At 27.7% G+C, this 18,666-nt stretch overlaps 1 protein-coding gene across 7 annotated transcripts in view; it reads right to left on the bottom strand.

The window, feature by feature from the left end:
- The window catches only part of LOC105844548 (golgin subfamily B member 1), a 104,418-nt gene that overhangs the window by 9,753 nt on the left and 75,999 nt on the right, over window positions 1-18,666 (bottom strand). For 2 of the 7 annotated variants that reach the window (XM_065818934.1, XM_065818938.1), the window contains exons 35-42: window positions 17,204-17,287; window positions 15,528-15,695; window positions 14,134-14,196; window positions 13,900-13,997; window positions 8,070-8,091; window positions 7,879-7,943; window positions 6,148-6,250; window positions 5,669-5,737 (exon numbers count right to left, since the gene is read on the bottom strand). In XM_065818934.1, the coding sequence (XP_065675006.1) occupies window positions 5,669-5,737; window positions 6,148-6,250; window positions 7,879-7,943; window positions 8,070-8,091; window positions 13,900-13,997; window positions 14,134-14,196; window positions 15,528-15,695; window positions 17,204-17,287 (672 nt within the window). The remainder of the gene's footprint in view (window positions 1-5,668; window positions 5,738-6,147; window positions 6,251-7,878; window positions 7,944-8,069; window positions 8,092-13,899; window positions 13,998-14,133; window positions 14,197-15,527; window positions 15,696-17,203; window positions 17,288-18,666) is intronic. The other 5 variants (XM_065818937.1, XM_065818936.1, XM_065818940.1 and 2 more) reach the window with 5 other exon arrangements.

Below are 18,666 nucleotides of genomic sequence, written 5' to 3'. Positions count from 1 at the left end.
AAAAGGTGTAAAAACTGAAAAACAGCCACTTTTGGATTTTTTATATGGTTTTCCACATAAATGATACATTTCCACCTCTAATTCATTTATTTAATTGGAATTTATAAATAAGCAAGTATTGTTTTTTTAATACTATTACAGAGATTATATATAATACATTAATTAAATCAATACAATAAATCAAAACAGTAAAGTTTATGTTTTTTAGATATATAAATAAATAGTAATATGGAAATAAACAATAAACAATGCAGAAGAACAAGCTGTAAAAAAAGAAAATTTAAAGATATTGAAAAAAAATTAACAATGTGGTAGAAGACCCAAGGAGACCATTGTATCTTTTGAGCAGACCCATTTTAGAGCTTCCCAAATACCAGTTGCCTACAGATATCCCCATATTATTTCCTCAAAACAATTAAGGTATAAGTAAACAAAATCAAATATTAGTTGCTCCATGGAGAAAGGAGGGTGTCAGCTAAAATGTCAACTCTCTGGTGCAAAATGTGAAACAGGTATTAAAGACTGTCTTATCAAAGAAATAGTAAAGGGTGCAGAGAAGGTTTTCAAAAAGACTTCTTGATGAAAAGTTGGACTATTAGAGATAAGACTATAACAAAAAATGGAGAAAGCAAATAGATCTTAAAAAGTAAGATTTTCTTTATATATTTACAATAAATTGTTTTTTTATTTTATTTTAACAGTCAACCTCTTTTAAAGTTGTAAATGTGTAAATTGTGTCTTTTTTTTCATATTAGATTGGACTTCTCTTCAAAAGAAAACCTTTCGATTCTTAAAACCGACTATAAAAAAACTTCAAATGAACTTTTTGACATAGGCTGCAAAAATATTGTAATGAAAATCAAAACTGACCACAATAGATCACCTGATGCCATTAAAGAGGACATTGAACTCTTAAACAACCAAAAGTCAACTAGAAAAATATATATAACTGAGGACATTGACATGATTTACCAAAAGAGAATTGAACGTAGGAATGAGTCAGACAAAAAACCTGAAATATTCATAGAGGATAAAAATTTATTTGAAAATCATATTGTCTCTGATTCTGATACAGAATCAATAAATTTTGAGTCAAATTCATCTAATGATTTATTTTTCGATGTATCTAGTAGACACTAGATAATCGGTATCGTATAAGTCGATACCGAGAAGACTGGTCTCGTATCGCGTGGTATCGCTTATATACTAATGTCGATACAAATAGTATCGGTTCGAAACCACTCGATACCGAGAAGGAAGGTCTCGTATCGAGTGGTATCGCTTATGTTCCAATGTCGATACTATCAGTATCGCTTCGATACCAAACGATACCGATAATAAAAAGAATCGTAAAGTATCGCATGGTCTCGAATCGAGACTCAATAAAACAAAAAATTAAAATGTAACTTATTGAATTTTTTATTAACAAAATACAAGTAGAATTGCTTTTTAGAGATTTAGCTATTGTATTTTAATAATCAACAATACTTTGGCTATCGTCCATTCGTTGTTTTTTTCTTTGCCGTACTTTCGTTGGTATTTTAGGATTTTCTTCTATTAATATTGGCAAAGATAAGTCTGATTCATGTCCTATATCACTTTCATTTTCTTGTTCGATTGGCCATTTTTAATGTAATTTTCAAGAGCGGAATAGTTCTGCATTATAAATACAAGTTTATCTGCCTTGTCACTATCGAGATTGTATCTACGATCAGTGATGACAAGGTCAGAAGCAGAAAATGATCTTTCAGATGATGCAGAGGTTGGTGGAGTTGCCAACCAAGATCTTGCAACACCCGAAAGGATAGGAAGTTCTGCTGCATGCTGCTTCCACCATGCTAAGGTGTGAGTTTTTCCTGCATTTTTGGATCTTATTGTTTTTTGGTATTTTTCCATTTCAAGTTTAATAGGAGGGTTTTCGTGTATATGATGTGAATTAGTATCTTCCTTATACTTTGCTAAAATAATATTGTACTCATTTTCCTCCCAACCTTGTGCATTATCAGAAACGGAATCGTTACTACCGTTGTTATTACTGGAGCTTGAAACAGACAATGAAGAATTCTCAAAGTATTCTTTGGTTGTGGGATGGTTTTCAACCAGTTTTTGAATATTTTTATCGTCAACATCAAGAAGATGTCCACGAAAAAATGGATGAAGGTAATGTCCTAGTGCAAATGCGGGTAATTTACGGCCTTTGTCTGGGAATCTCTTATTTAGTTCTGATAATAAATCCTCCAAAAATGTTTCTACTAATTTATTGTTTCCATGAGTAACATAATAATTTTTTTCTTTCTCGATGAAGTTGATGAGTGCTGTCACTTTCCACAGTGACATGTCAATTCGGATCTCTGTGTCAGAAGATAAAAAAACTGATATATCTTTGACAGATTTAAGCACTGGAACAATAGCTTCAAAGAGTAAGAACTGTTGATCTGTAGGTACGGTTTTCTTCCAATCATCACCTTCTGTATCGCGTAAGTATCTAACCTAGAACAAGCATCTTTCAACGAAGCACTGAAGGCTGTAGATTTATGAAGCCTGGTAGTAAGTGAGCTGGCTTTAAGAAAAGCATCTTTCAGTTCCGGGGTACCCTCAACTGTTCTTTGAAGTGCAGTGTTGAGTTTGTGATCACTGCATGTAACAGAACCTTCTTCTTTAGTTATTAAAGTCACACTGTTGTTTAGAGCACATGCCATATTTGATGCCTGATCAACAACACACAGTTTATTGGGTACTTTTTTTAATGATTCAGGGTGTGAGATTGTGTTATCAAGTGCTTTTGTGTTATCAAGTTCATTTGATACTTAGAATGATTTTAGAAAGGTTATAAGATAGCAATAATAAATATATTGAATGGTTATATATATATTTTTTATATTTTCTTATTTTTTTAATTTTATCAATAATATTTTAGAGTTTGACGTTTCTTAGGTAGGGGAACGGGGTGGTTACCCCGGATACCACCCCCCACTCCCTTACCTTTTTGTCCGCCCTTACACACTGTTTAACATAATTTAATAATTTGTAAAAACTTCATATAGAAATAAATGTTTAAAAAGTCTTTTTTTTCCTTTTAATCACGGTAGAAAAAGTTGTAATAAGGATAACAGATAAGAAATTAAAATACAGAACCACACAATTAGTTAAATTAAAACAAAGATACCAGATGAGAAATTAAATGATAAACATGATGTCATATAACCAGCTTAGAGAATTTTTTTTTATAACAAATGAGCCATATATATACTTCATTAATTATACGAATTTACTATTTCAAATTACATATCATTTATAAAAATAACATGGAAGTTCTCATGATGACCCGAGTTGCAATACCAAACTATACTATCGGTACCAAACAATACCAACATAACCGATAACTTTTAATATTAGTATCGATATCGATACCGTAAGGTATCGCACCGAGACCAAACGATTCCGACATAACCGATACCAGTATCGCGTGATCTCGATATCGATACTGTATGGTATCGCAGCGATACCAAACGATACCAACATAACCGATACTTTCGATACCGGTATGCGTGATCTCGAAGTCGATACTGTGAAGTATCGCATCGAGACCAAACGATACCAAACAGTACCAACATTAACGATACTTTCGATACCAGTATCGCGTGATTTCGATACCGATACTGTATGGTATCGCACCGATACCAGACGAGAAATCGAGACTCGAGACCGATTATCTAGTGTCTAGTATCTAGTGAAGAAGATAAAAATTTCTCTGTGCCATTAACAAAAAAAAAAAAAGATCTGATGAGCTGCACCTGTCAATATCAGGGGACCGATTGATAAAAGCAGCAAGTAAAGTTGCTACAAGATTTCATCTTGGTGTTAGGGGTCATAACCAATTCTTTCCTCAATTCTAAAGCATGCAGGAAATAATTTGGAAGATATTGTTTTGTCAAAATCAAGAACCCAGGGAAAAAGATTTTATACCATCAAAAACAAAGGGGAAGAAATTAGAAATAGTTATAAAAATGTTTTAATTGGTGAGAAACTTTTGCTTCACTTCTATGGTAAATTGTGTAATGAATGGGATCTTAAAAATAATATTACTGTTAAAATGGAAAGGATTTCAATAAGTGTGACAGCTCTTGAGGATGATAATAATAGTGATATTCTGCTTGGAGTGTTTCAGGCAAATTCATCTAAAGGCCAAGCAAAACAAATAAAAAAGGTACTAGAAAATTTCCAAATTAAAAATAACATTTTTGCTGTTTGTACAGACACAACTGCTTCAAACATTGGTGCACATAATGGAGGAAGTGCTAACAGGAAAGACTAAGGCACCAAAAAAACAACTGTTTTCAAATTTAAAAAAAAATTGGCCTAAAAATTTTCTATTTCTGTATAATTTTTAAATTTTAAAAAAGTTTAAAAATTAGGCAGATTTAATTTCAACATTTTTAAAAACAATTCTTACATGCATCAGATTGCACAAGAAGCTAAAGAATACTTAGAAAATGCCATTACCCTGAAAACCTTTTCCAAGATGAGAACAGACTATATAAGATTATGGGAACTAGGTTCTTTCTATTTAGGTAACGAAGTACCAAATTTCTACCTTCATTAACCCCTTGCTTGTCATGAAGTTAGATTTATGGCAAATGGGATATACTTATTGATGGTTCAACTAACTCATAAGAAACTGAAATTTATGTCAGTGGAGGAGATAGAAGATGTCAACAAAATTGCACCTTCTGTTGCAATATTTTACATTCTTTGGTTTCTGAAGTCATTTATCATAATCCAGGGACCATCTAATGATCTCAAAGCTATTAAAGTAGCCAAAAGCATAGAGGAAGAAGATGAAATACTAGGCAAAAGCTTGAAAAATTCTCTTCTTAGGCATACATGGTATTTGGCTACATCTACTATCATTTGTAATAGTATCATTTAGCAGATCCAGGTGTAACTAATGAAGAGAAATTCCTCATGATACAGAAACTCATTAATTAACACTATCCAGATGATATTTGTTATTTTGAAATAAAGAAACCAGAGATTCGAGATGATATAATCATTAATAAGAACACTCATTTGCACTTTATCCCAGCTTCAAGTTTTTTAAAGATTTTGTTTCAAATATTCAGTGCACAAATGACTGTTCTGAAAGAAATATTTGTCTAATGCAAGATTTCCTGGCAGACAGTCATAATGAAAATCAGAGACAAAACATCATGATGGTTGCTAAAGAGAAAAAAGTATGAATAAAAGAATGAAAAAGAGTGATTTGAACAATAATACTCTTTAGCTAAAAGTATTTTAGATTAAATGTAATTTTTTTTTCCACTTCAATCAAACAAAAAATATTTTGAACCAAAATAAACTGTTTTTTCTTCGGATTGCTTTATTATTTAAATATTAGATATTTTGAAGAAAAATAGAAATCTACACCTAACATTTCCTGAAGGTTTAAAGACTTAAAATTTTGCATTTTGCTTTTATTTAAGGTATACAACCAGGATGTGTTTCAAACCTTTTGGTTCTGTGAAAAAGTTGTATTTTTGGAACACCCTAATATATATATATATATATATATATATATATATATATATATATATATATATATATATATACATATATTTATACAAATTAAAACTTTTATTTATCAGCAAAACTCTAATGCAACTAAAACCTTTCTACTGTATGCTTGCCAATCAAGAAGTTCTTTTTGTCGAAAATTTTCTGCACTTAAATCACTAAGCTATAAAATATTTTTTCAAAAACGTAAAACAAAACAAAAACAGTAAAATAAAACAAAAAAACAGTAAAATAAAACAAAAAAACAGTAAAATAAAACAAAAAAACAGTAAAATAAAACAAAAAAACAGTAAAATAAAACAAAAAAACAGTAAAATAAAACAAAAAAACAGTAAAATAAAACAAAAAAACAGTAAAATAAAACAAAAACAGTAAAATAAAACAAACAAAAAGTAAAATAAAACAAAAAAACAGTAAAATAAAACAAAAAAACAGTAAAATAAAACAAAAAAACAGTAAAATAAAACAAAAACAGTAAAATAAAACAAACAAACAGTAAAATAAAACAAAAAAACAGTAAAAAAAAAACAAAACAAAAAAAGTAAAAACAAACAATTGCCTAAATATACTCACTTGTTTGTGAAGCTGCTGTATTGTTTCTAAATACATTTTAATACGCTTCTGTAAATCGTCGATTGTATGAGATCGTATATTTCTCTCATTAATGAGAGCAGTTCTAAAAAAAGAAAAAACTAAAAATCAAATATATATAATCAATTTTTTAAATTAAGAACACAACAAGTCATATATTTATATTTGTAAAAACAGTTTTCGCTCTAAAAACAACTCTATTTTAGTTACAAAATAGCTAGCTGCAAAAGAAAAAAAAGTTTGGGTTTGACACCCTGGCATGTTTAATAGTTATTTAAAAAGTTTATAATACTTAAATGTTTTCCAAGAGCAAAAGAAATTCAGATGGAGAGAAAAAAGAGTTAGAAACAATTTTGTTAAGGATGTAGCTGGATTTAAAGTGTCTATTCTAACTCAACCATTAATTTGCGGCATTTTATTGAAGACAGAACTGTTACGAGCTTTATTTTAGATTTAGATTAAACATCGGTTTAACCATTATGTATGAAAACAGCATTGGTTCTACTATTATGTATAGAAGCAATGTTGGTTCTATCATTATGTATGGAAGCATCTTGGTTTTACCATTAGATATGGCAGCCATTTTACCATTATATATTGTGCATGTATGAAAGGATCTTATTTATATATGTTCTATTTAGCATTGTGGTCTTTTACTAGACTTAATTTTTTCCAAAATTCAGCTGCAATATACTTTTGCAAGATAAGAACATAACTACTAATTTTCTGACCTTTTTGATCACTGGACAACAACTTGCCCAAGTAATATCACTGAAGCTTCATGATATCTCTTATAACTAGCACCAAGATCAACCAATTCTTTGTTGTCAGAAAAATCATCATCCTTGCAAGTTAATTTCTGAAAAATCTTTTCATTTTTTAGAACTGCTAATCTATTATTCTTTCTATATTCTGCTTTCGATAAATTTAATAACGGTCAGTTATTGAAGTTATATGTTTGTTATTGTTATTGAAGTTAATTTTTTTTCAATTTTAATTTTATTCAAAATTAAAATTGAAATTTTAAACTTATTTAAAAAATAAATTTTAATTTTATTCAAAATTAAAATTGAAAAAAAGTTGAATATATTTAACTGAAAAAATTACAATCTGAAAAAAGTCCAATGCCAGCAGAAGAAATTTAAGATTATCAACTGAATACAGTTTGAAAAAAAAAAAAATCAAGGTTGATCCTGAGATTTCAAGACTGTTAAATTCCGCAGGATCCAGGAATTAATTTTTATGTTATAGTTGACTTAAATTTGATATAAACTTGATTATTCAACATAAAAATCGATTTAAAAAAACATCAACTAAAAAGTTAAAAAGAAAATTAATAATGGAAATAATAATCATTGAAAGATTTGCAGCACTTCTTTTTATAAGAAAATGTAAACAAAAGCGCTTGCAAATGTCTAACTTATGCAAACTTCAAATTATGTAATGTTAATATTTTAAAGTCTATTTTCACATGTTTTATGAACTTTTTATACTAATTGTAATTAATTTACATCTGAAGTAGGTATTCTATATTATTTAGAATACCTACATTGGGTACTAATATCTGAACCGCTGATAAATAGTGGTTTACCCAACAACTACAGAAACATTTAAAAAATTTCAAAGTTAATTATATTATTATTCATAACTTTAAAAGGTAGACAATATGAATAGTTTTTTGCTTACTAATATACACATACTATACACACATACTTTAGTTCTCGAACTTCTGTTCTAAGTTGTGATATGGTTTCTTCTTGTTCATTAATGTAAGATCTCTACAGATTAATCAAATATAAATTAATTGATAATATTAGTTTGTTTTTAGTTTTTAACGACAAATTTAGTTTGAATGACAAATGACAAATTTAGTTTGTTTTTAGTTTTTAAAAAAACATACTTACAAACAATACTTCTTTTTCAGATCTACATAAAAATAAAATTTGAGATAATCAGTAATAATAGAAAAATAAGAAAGAAAATGAAAAACTAGCATAACAATCAGAAAACATTTCAATAAATTGTAATATAAACTAGAAAACTAAATTACATACACACCAAATATATATATATATATATATATATATATATATATATATATATATATATATATATATATATATATATATAAATATATATATATATATATATATATATCATATATATTATATATATATTTATATATATATTATATATACATTATATATATATTGTATATATATATTATTCATATATTATATATATATATATATATATATATATATATATATATGTATATATATATATATATATATATATTAATATTAGGCTGGTATTAATATTAGAAAATTTAATTAAACACACACACCAAATATATATATATATATATTATATATATTTTACGTATATATATTTACATATATACATATGTATATTTATATATATATATATATATATGGTACATATATATACATATATATATATATATATGTACATATATACAACCTGTAGATGTTGTCCGAAAGTTTTTTCCATATATTGTGTTGACAAAAAGTAAAAATTTAAATGCAAGACCGGAATTTTTTTTTTTTATTAATTGATAGACTGCCTGCCCCAACCAAACCCTCAGTCGATGTAGCAACACTCCCTTGCGGATCAGGCTAAAAGATAGTAGATGTAGCAGCACTCCCTTGCGGGTCAGGCTATTTGTCAGTCGATGTAGCAGCACTCCCTTGCGAGTCAGGCTATTTGTCAGTTGATGTAGCAGCACTCCCTTGCGAGTCAGGCTATAAGATAGTCGATGTAGCAACACTCCGCGCATGATTTACAGTAAAAAAAAATAAAAAATAAAAACATTCAAAAATAAAAATTCCAAACATGGAAAATCAGTTTGTGGTTCCACTGTATGCAGCAAACAAGCTTAAAAAAACAAAAATAAAAATGAATATGCCTGAAAGTGCCCCATTATTTTTACAACCAAACATTTAAGACTTAATCAATAAAAGTGTAAGCAATAAAAATTCATTTAATTTGCTTTTTATTAAACTAATTACAATATGTTTTTTTGTATAAATCATTATTCTCAACATAACCATTATTCATAAAATAATACTTGCCCATATAAACCCATCTCTTGCTTCTGATGCATATACCAATTTAATAACATTGGTCACAAGTTTAACACAGCATTCAACACTTTGGGTGGTTTGGATAAGCATTAACTGTAGAAGGTACATCAACAACTGAATGGAACTTTTCAGCTGTTTACTGTGATTTAGGTGGTGGTTCTGTGGTTGTTCAATGTTCCAGTTTATTAGATCATCCCAAACATTAACATTCAAGTTAATTTTTGGTACTTGAAATTGGTTCAATTTTAAGGTTTGATTTTGAAACTTGGTTTCTTAATTTGAAATTGATACCTGTGGCTTTAACACACTTACTTTGGTCAAAGCCAGACATCATTCATTAAAGATTTTCAGAATGAGCAATGTACGTACTCCATTAATGATAAAGTTTGAAGTTACTATTAACTGAATTATTGACTAATGGTTTTTTGTCTAATTTAATTGCTGATACATAAAGTCTGCAAACTTATATAAAAAGAGTCTATTATCCATTCCTTAATGATTTTGTGTTACAGCTGCATAAAATACAAAAGGAAATTGAAGGTGTTTAACATAATAGAAACATAATAGGTCTTTAACCATCTACTGTGATTTATAGGTAGAGTTTCTTCCTGACAAGATCTATGGTTATGTTTATCTTATGGCAAGAATAATATTCTGCATATGGCTAATCCTTAACAAGATCAATCAGTGTTTCTTTTGATAATATAGTAATAGGTAATCTATAATAGGGTAAAATTTTACAATTCAACCTTTTGCACATAATTTTATCTGAATAGTTTTAACAATTAGTACTGTAAACTTAACATTTAGTACCGTAAATGAACTCAGTACTAAGTACCGTATATAAACTTAGTACTTAGTACCGTAAATGAACTTAATACTTAATACCGCAAATGAACATCTACAAGATGTTGGACCATCAAGTTGTTTGAATAAATGCCTTGGAAGTTCATTAGTGTTCAAAAGATAGATATACCATTCTAGCAGACGTCACAATACTTTCTTCTGAATTACTTTTACTTTTAAAAGTTCTGCATTACTTTTACTTTAAAACCTGTGTATATATTGGTGTTAACACAACAGACAACTCATATTGGAAGATACATCCATTTTGTTAATTTCTGACAATATGCAATCTACATTGTCTTTGCTTTTACCAAATTTTAGCAAAACATGTGATATTTGTTTTCAGGTTAGCAACCAACACATAATGCTCATTTTTCTTAGTACCCACATACATTTATCTTTTTTTATGTCCTCCTGGTTAATGTATTATCATTTCTTACATCAAAATATAGTGAAGTAATCTTATCATACATGTACTATCATTTTCTTATTCTTCTCTTATCCTTTCCTTAATTTATTTTTATCAAATATTTTCTGCATTAATTACGATATTGAAATCCACCAATACAGAAGTGTAATGGCTGAAATCCACCAATCATTGTAATGGTGGATTTCTATATTGAGATTAACTTTTTTCAGCAATTTCTTAAAGTTATTCAAAGCACGCTTTCTTTTATTCAATTCCAAATTTTTTCAATTTTCTAACTTTTCTGGTAATTTTAACATCAATCCACAGATGTACATTTTATGTATAGTTCTCTGGCCATGCATTGAATTTTTTTTTCTTTGTAGAACTTCCTTTTCTCTTGCACATTTACAATCTGCAATAGAAATATCTTTAGAAAAACCATCTATTCAGAGTAGGCAATAATAAGATCAAATTTCAAATAACAATGAAAAAGTTACAATAAACTTTGGTAGTTATATGGTATTTAATTTTGATTAGCCTAAACTAACCCCATTGTTAATGATGACAGTGAGCTGGTAATTTACTGTTTTAGAATGAATGGTGTGAATGGATGCACTGTTCTAAAGTTTCAATATATTTGCATTCTGTGTATTTGGCTTTTTTAAAATAATGTTTTACTTAGAATACTGTCTTTTCAAATTTTTTATAATATTGCATTTCATCCTATTATGATCTGTTTAAAATATTAGGCAGTAAATCCTTAATTTTCAAATCAATGTATTTTTAAATAAAACTTTGAATCACTTTGAACCCCCAAAAACTTGAATTGTCAAAAATGCATTATCATCACTATTAAGTATGGTCAAATTTTTAGATCCAAAGAGTAGCAGGACATGGGTTAAAAAGCAGTTGCAAGATTTGGCAGCAACCAAGTATACAAAACCAAAGTTAATAGAAAAAATTTTAAAAATGGGACCGTTGGACTTTTATCTTTAATTATATAGAAAAAATACTACAGTTCTTGTATATACTTATGATAAAAACTGTTTCCACCCGAGCCTAACATTCATATATGTGTGTGTATATACATATATATACATACATATATATATATATATATATATATATATATATATATATATATATATATATATATATATAAATTATAAATTCTGTTAGTGTATTCTACAAATAGAGTGCTCAATGTTCTAAAAGAACAGAGCAATAATAAATTAGTAAAAACACTTATCTAATTTTTGATTACTTCAACACTGTGTTTCACCATCAGTGGGTTCATCAGGAAGAATTCTTCCTGATGAACCTACTGATGGTGAAACACAGTGTTGAAGTAATCAAAAATTAGATAAGTGTTGTTACTAATTTATATATATATATATATATATATATATATATATATATATATATATATATATATATATATATATATATATATATATAAAGATAATTAAAAATGACAGATAATAAACACAAGAAATGAAAAGACATGCTGTAATTGTAGCATTAAAGGCAGAGAATAGCGATTTATAAATTGCACAATTTCTTAAAGTCACCCGATCTTTTGTTCCTAAAGTTCGCAGGGAGTTAGAAGAAAATGATGGTGATTGTAATCAAGCTGCTAAACATAAAAAGCACATGCAACAGTCAGACATGACTAGAACACCTGAATTTATTCATCAAGTTCAGAATATCGTTGACAAGAGCACCCAAAAGTCAATGAGGTCCATTGCAAAAGACCTGTGTTTCAGAAGCCACAATTCGAAGACTGTTCATGAAAATCTTCGCTACAAGTCTTATGTGATGAGGAGAGGTCAGTTTATGTCCAAGACCACCAAAGAGAATCGATTGATAAGGTCCAAGAGGCTGTTTAACAAACTGAAACATCCTGCTAAGCAAGACAAGCTTTGGTTTTTTTCAGATGAGAAAAAATTTGATCAAGATCAAAACGTAAACAGAAGAAATGACAGATGGCTGTGCGATGACCCTTGCAAAGTTACAACAGTCATACACACAAAATTTCCTGCAACTGTTATGGTTTTGAGGGTTGTTAGCAACGAAAGACATGTGATGCTACCACACTCCTTTCTGCAAGGACTAGGAGTCACTTCTGCTGCTTACATTGAAATCTTGAGTACTGTTGTTAAGCCTTGGATCGATAGAGTAAGAAATGGAAGGCCCTACATTTTTCAACAAGACTGCACCAACACATAAGGCTCAAAACACTCAGGAATGGTTGGCGAATCATTTTTATGATCACATCACTCCAAACTTGTGGCCTCCAAACTCTCCAGACCTGAATCCATTGGATTATTATGTGTGGGACATTGTTGAGAGAGATGTTAGTAAACATCCTCATAACACCAAAGATTCTCTGAAAGAATCCATTGTCTGAGTAATGGACAACATAGATGAGGGGCTTCCAACCACGCATGCAGTCGGTTTAGGTCTTGAATCGAAACTGTTATTGAAGTAGAGGGGGATTTCATTGAATGAAATTATTAAACAATAGTTTATTATTTATATAATTGATTTTGAATAAAAATATTTTCTGTTTGACTTTTTATCATTTATAAGAAATTAAAAATATGTTCTCAAATAGCTGACGCACCCTGTATATATATATATATATATATATATATATATATATATATATATATATATATATATATATATATATATATATATATATATATATATATGTAAATTATGTTAGTGTATTTTACAAATAGAGTGCTCAATGTTCTTAAAGAACAGAGCAATAATTAATTAGTAAAAAACACTTATCTAACTTTTATCTTCGACTTGAAGTTTCACCATTGCTGGATCATCAGGAAGAACTCTTCCTGATGATCCAGCAATGGTGAAACTTCAAGTCGAAGATAAAAGTTAGATAAGTGTTTTTTACTAATTAATTATATATATATATATATATATATATATATATATATATATATATATATATATATATATATATATATATATATATATAAAGATATACATTTCTTTTGTTTATTCACCTCCCCAAGGCAAAGAAGGCCACTACAAATGAGGAGGCTACTTAATTGTGGTTATAACCCTCTCTCAACTCTATAACTCCAAAACACAAACCTTGACGAACAAGGCTGCTGCGCGGAGAAACGAGTTGAAACAACTGCCCGGAGAAACAAGTATGCATATACTTATATATATATATATATATATATGTGTGTGTGTGTGTGTGTGTGTGTGTGTGTGTGTGTGTGTGTGTGTGTGTGTGTGTGTGTGTGTGTGTGTGTATATATATTTATATATATATTTATATATATTAAAGCAAAAAAATCTCTAAATGTATTAACAATAACTTAAAAACTATACCTTTCAGAATTAGCTTGTAATAGATCATCATGATATTCTTTGGAATAAGAGTTTCTATTATGTCGAATACCTTCAAGCTCTTTTTGTATTTCATGCAGCTGTAACACAAAATCATTAAGGAACGGATAATTATTAAATATTTAAACTTATATAAATTAAAATAATAAAGAAACTAAAACATAACAAATTAAACGAAATTAAAGGATCTGAAAACAAGTTGATTTTTCTTCATACCTCTGCATGAAGTTGGCTTTTTTCATGATTCAGCTTTGAATTAGCATTTTTTGCCATTTCAATCTATAAGAGATTGAAGTTATTTTGATTGATGACTTTAATTTAAGTTATTTTGATTGATGACTTTAAGTTATTTTGATAATTATTTTATTTTTTAATTAATAATTATATTATTTTGATATTTATTAGTTTTAAAAGAATTTACATGAATATAAATAATACTTATTAGTATTATCAGGGGTTATTCTAGACCCTTTTCGACAGCATTGAACTTATTTGGGGGACATTTAGGCGCCACCAAAATTCAGAAATCATTTGGTTTTTTTTTTAAAACAACAAATATTGTGTTTTTTTCGCAAAAAAATTTTCTTACGATCCAGCACAGACATGAGGGTACTGCCACCCAAATTATTTTCATAGAATAGCCCCTGATTATATATAGATTTTTATTTAAGCATTTTATTTGTGCATTAGCATAATTATCATGCATTAACGTAAATATTATGCGTTAGCCAAGTTATTATTTTGACAATTATATTTAAAATTTTTTGTAAAAATCTTTATAAAACTTTATCAGCAACATGTTTGTTAAAATTAATTTATCATAATTAACATAAATGCTGTTTTTATCTTAATAATGTTTAATGTTTGGATATAATTACAAAAAGAGACACATTGCAAAAGCTAAAAAAAATTTAAATTTTTGCAAATTAAAAAACATTCTTTACAAATTTTAGAAAAGAAAATTTAGTCGCATAACAAACTCTATGCACAAACAAAAATAAAAACAGTTGTTGAATTGTATTTAGCATAATTTGTTTCTAAAATCCAAATATTTGCATATTTATAAAAATTACATATTTTTGAATGAATCTTTTTTGCAATCCCCTCACAATTTATTAGTGGTACCATGAAAATCATACCAAACTCTAATTTTAATTTGTTAAGTAATACATGAAGGGTAAAAGGGGAAAACCAGTAATATCATATTTTATCAATTTTTATAGATATTATCCAAACTATGATGTAGGCAAGTTCTGCATTTTTATAAATTAACATTTAAGAAAAAAAAGTTGAAATTTCTGTGCTCAAAAAAAAAAGTGTAAATTTCTATGCGAAAAAAAGAGATCACAAAGAAAAAAAAACAGAGGTGTTCAAATTATTCATTTTTGCAAATCCTTAGAGCTGTATAGAAGAGCTGTTTATAATTACTAGGATATAGGTGAAAGTAACATGAAAAAACACCAAAGTTGACAAATAGAATAAAACATAATTCAAAACAATTCAATACAACATTCAATGCTTATTAAATGTTGTGAGTTGTTTTAGCCTGCAAACAAGATTCAATACAAGCATGGAATAGAACAAACAAGAAATAATACAAGAATATAAACCTCCTCTTCCTTTATAATCAAGTTTTCTTCAGCATCTTTAACTTTATATTTTAGTGAAACAATTTTTTCTTCTAATTCTGAAATAGTTAGGTTGCACTGTCTCTGTTGCTCAGCAGTTAGCTGCATTTCTTTTTTTAAATCAGCTGTGCAAATCGATAATCGGCATACCTTTAATCAATTTTTTTAAATATAACTTTATTTTTTCAATAAAAAAATTAAACACACACTCCACACACATACTTACCCTCAATAGGGTGGTGACTTTTTTTTCACCTTTATAAATATATTTTACTAAGATAAGAATTTACATAAAAATCAAAAAATTGATATTTGTGTTCTTATAGAAAAAAATCTCCTCAATAACTTAATGTTTATGTTCAATAAAAGTTTTAATGTTTATGTTCAATAAAAGTTTTAATGTTTATGTTCAATAAAAGGACTTGATAAAAATCAATGGTTTACATTTATACTTTAATTGGATGAATTATTTTAGAGCAGGAACTTTTGTTGATATTTTATGGGAGTTTATTTTATAATATCCAGTACACATTTTATGGCATGTTCTGAACGTATATTGGATCAGTTATGGTCAATTATAACTTCACTAACATCTTTCTGATGCTGAAGAAAACATATGGCTACCTCATAACTCTAAGCAATGTTGAAGAAAACTGGGCTCTTTCATAATTCTGAACAGCTAGGGATAGTTTAGTATATGTTAGAAATTTTTTTCAATATTGATTAGAAAGGCAAATACACATCAATGTTTCTGTAATAAAATCAAATGTTTTAATTCAATGTAGTAATGCCCAAGTTCCAACAAAATATCTTATCTTTTGTGTTGCTTTCTACTTGTAACTTTTTTCTGATCTTCGATGCATAGTAATTTTCTTTTCATTATTCATACTTTGCTCAAAACATTCATTTGCTTCTTATTAGATTTAATATTTTCACTAATAACTCAAGACAAAATTTTATACTGTTTTTTTTTTTTTATTTATACCTTTTTTTAGACTTGTAACTTGCTGACTTTTGAGTTATGAAAAAGAGGTTCAGTTTGACACAGAAACATTCTTCAGTAAAAATTTTTACATCTAACATACACAGCCTTTTCATTTGGGCTAAGTATCTAAATCTTCCAAGAACAATAGTTAATTTTGGAATTCAAACCATTTCAACTAATGATTTGATTGTCTCAGGATAAAGATTGATTTGCTTCAATTTAGATTTTTTAAAAAGAACTAAAATTTTAGCCATACCTAAAACTTTTTTTTAGTAGATATATATTTAATTTAAAAAATAGTCTACAACATAAATTTATTTTACATGAACATAAAGTTTTATGAAAGTTTTAGTGATCTCAATTGTGTTTCAAAAATTTTCTGATTCATGAATGTTGAAATATAAAATTAAAAAGTCATTACCCTAATCTCTCTCTCTCTCTCTCTCTCTCTCTCTCTCTCTCTCTCTCTCTCTCTCTCTCTCTCTCTCTCTCTCTCTCTCTCTCTCTCTCTCTCTCTCTCTCTCTCTATATATATATATATATATATTTATACAACTTTCTTAACCTAATATACTTCAGTACAATATTGTTTAGCTATATCGTAAAGTTTTTAACAATATTGTACTAAAAATAATATTTAAAAAATTTTTACAATAAAATTAAATAAACGGACCTCATTTTCAGATGCACTCAATTTATCCAGTGTTTTCTTTAAATAGTTTTCTAGTTTTTTTCTTTTGCTTCCTTGCATTACAAGCTAATAAATTAAAAAAAAAACAACTAAAAAAACTTAAAGAAAGTCTCAAGAAAAGTATATAATATAATTTATATTAATAAAAATTGAAAAATAGATTTTTAAATATAACTCTATTTCAAAAAACTTTTCAAAAAAAAACTAACTAATTTCGAGTGTCCACTAATAACAACAACAACAAAAAACTACAAAGTGAGGTAGACTTGGTGGTTGATACCAATGAGAAAAACTACAAAGCGAGGTAGACTGAGGTCGACTTGGGGGTTGATACCAATTTTACCTGGTTTAATATTGATTTTGCTCACAACTTTTGGTGACAAAAACATTTGACTGATACTTAACTTTATTGTAATGTTTGATAAATAACGACATTATTAGATGACTAAGTCATCTAATAATGTCAAAGTCATTTGAATAAATACAGTGTACAGTCATTTGAATAAAAATCATTATCAGTTAGGAACGAATTGCTTTATGTGAAGTAGCTCTTGTCAACAACAAGAAACTTAGAATTTTCATTATAATGTAATATCTATATTTTTGATAAACCATAAGTACTGTAGAGGAGCTAGGGCCATCACCTTAATCAAACTATAAAATTGATGGTTCGAGTTAGGGCCATCATTATTATGATAACCCTTTGAGTTACGGTCATCATTATTATGATGGCTCTTTAAGTAAGGGCCATCAAGATAAAATTATAAAAGCTAACTTTTTTATATTACCAGTACAGTAAAAAACAAGAAATTGTACAATTACAAACACTTATCATTTACAAGATTACAAACACTTATGAACCATCTTCTTTTTGATTGAAAACAAAAAAAAAAGTCAAACAAATAAATAAAAAGTATTGCAATCTTCCTTAAAATCATTAATAATACTTTTTGTAAAATAAACTGTGTAGTTTATGTACTTGTGTAGTTTATGTACTTGTGTAGTTTATGTACTTGTGTAGTTTATGTAGTACTTGTGATCAAATAAACTGTGCAGTTTATGTGATCACTTGTGATGTACTTGTGATCAAATAAAACAAAAACTAAAATTTTTTGCATAATTAAAAAACCAGTTTTTAGGCTTTATTCTTTTCTTTTAAAAAATAAAAATTAAAAATCTTTAAAATATGAAGTTTGGTATTGATGACATTTCTTTTTGTAAAAAGGCAACTTTTTACTGCTATGCAATTTTAAAAACATTAGTTTTTAAAAGCATTTTTAGTTTATTAAAAACTTTGTTAAAATAAAAATTCTTGATAAAAAATATAAACAAGTTACAAAGTGTTTCTGATAAAATAACTTACATTTTGCTAATAAAATAACTTACACTTTGTTAATAAAATATTTTTGCTGATAAAATAACTTTGCTAATAAAACAACTTACAC

Source organism: Hydra vulgaris, chromosome 15 (genome assembly GCF_038396675.1).
Source record: "Hydra vulgaris chromosome 15, alternate assembly HydraT2T_AEP".
In the NCBI taxonomy this organism is placed as follows: domain Eukaryota; kingdom Metazoa; phylum Cnidaria; class Hydrozoa; order Anthoathecata; family Hydridae; genus Hydra; species Hydra vulgaris.
This window is presented reverse-complemented; position numbering and strand designations above follow the sequence as displayed.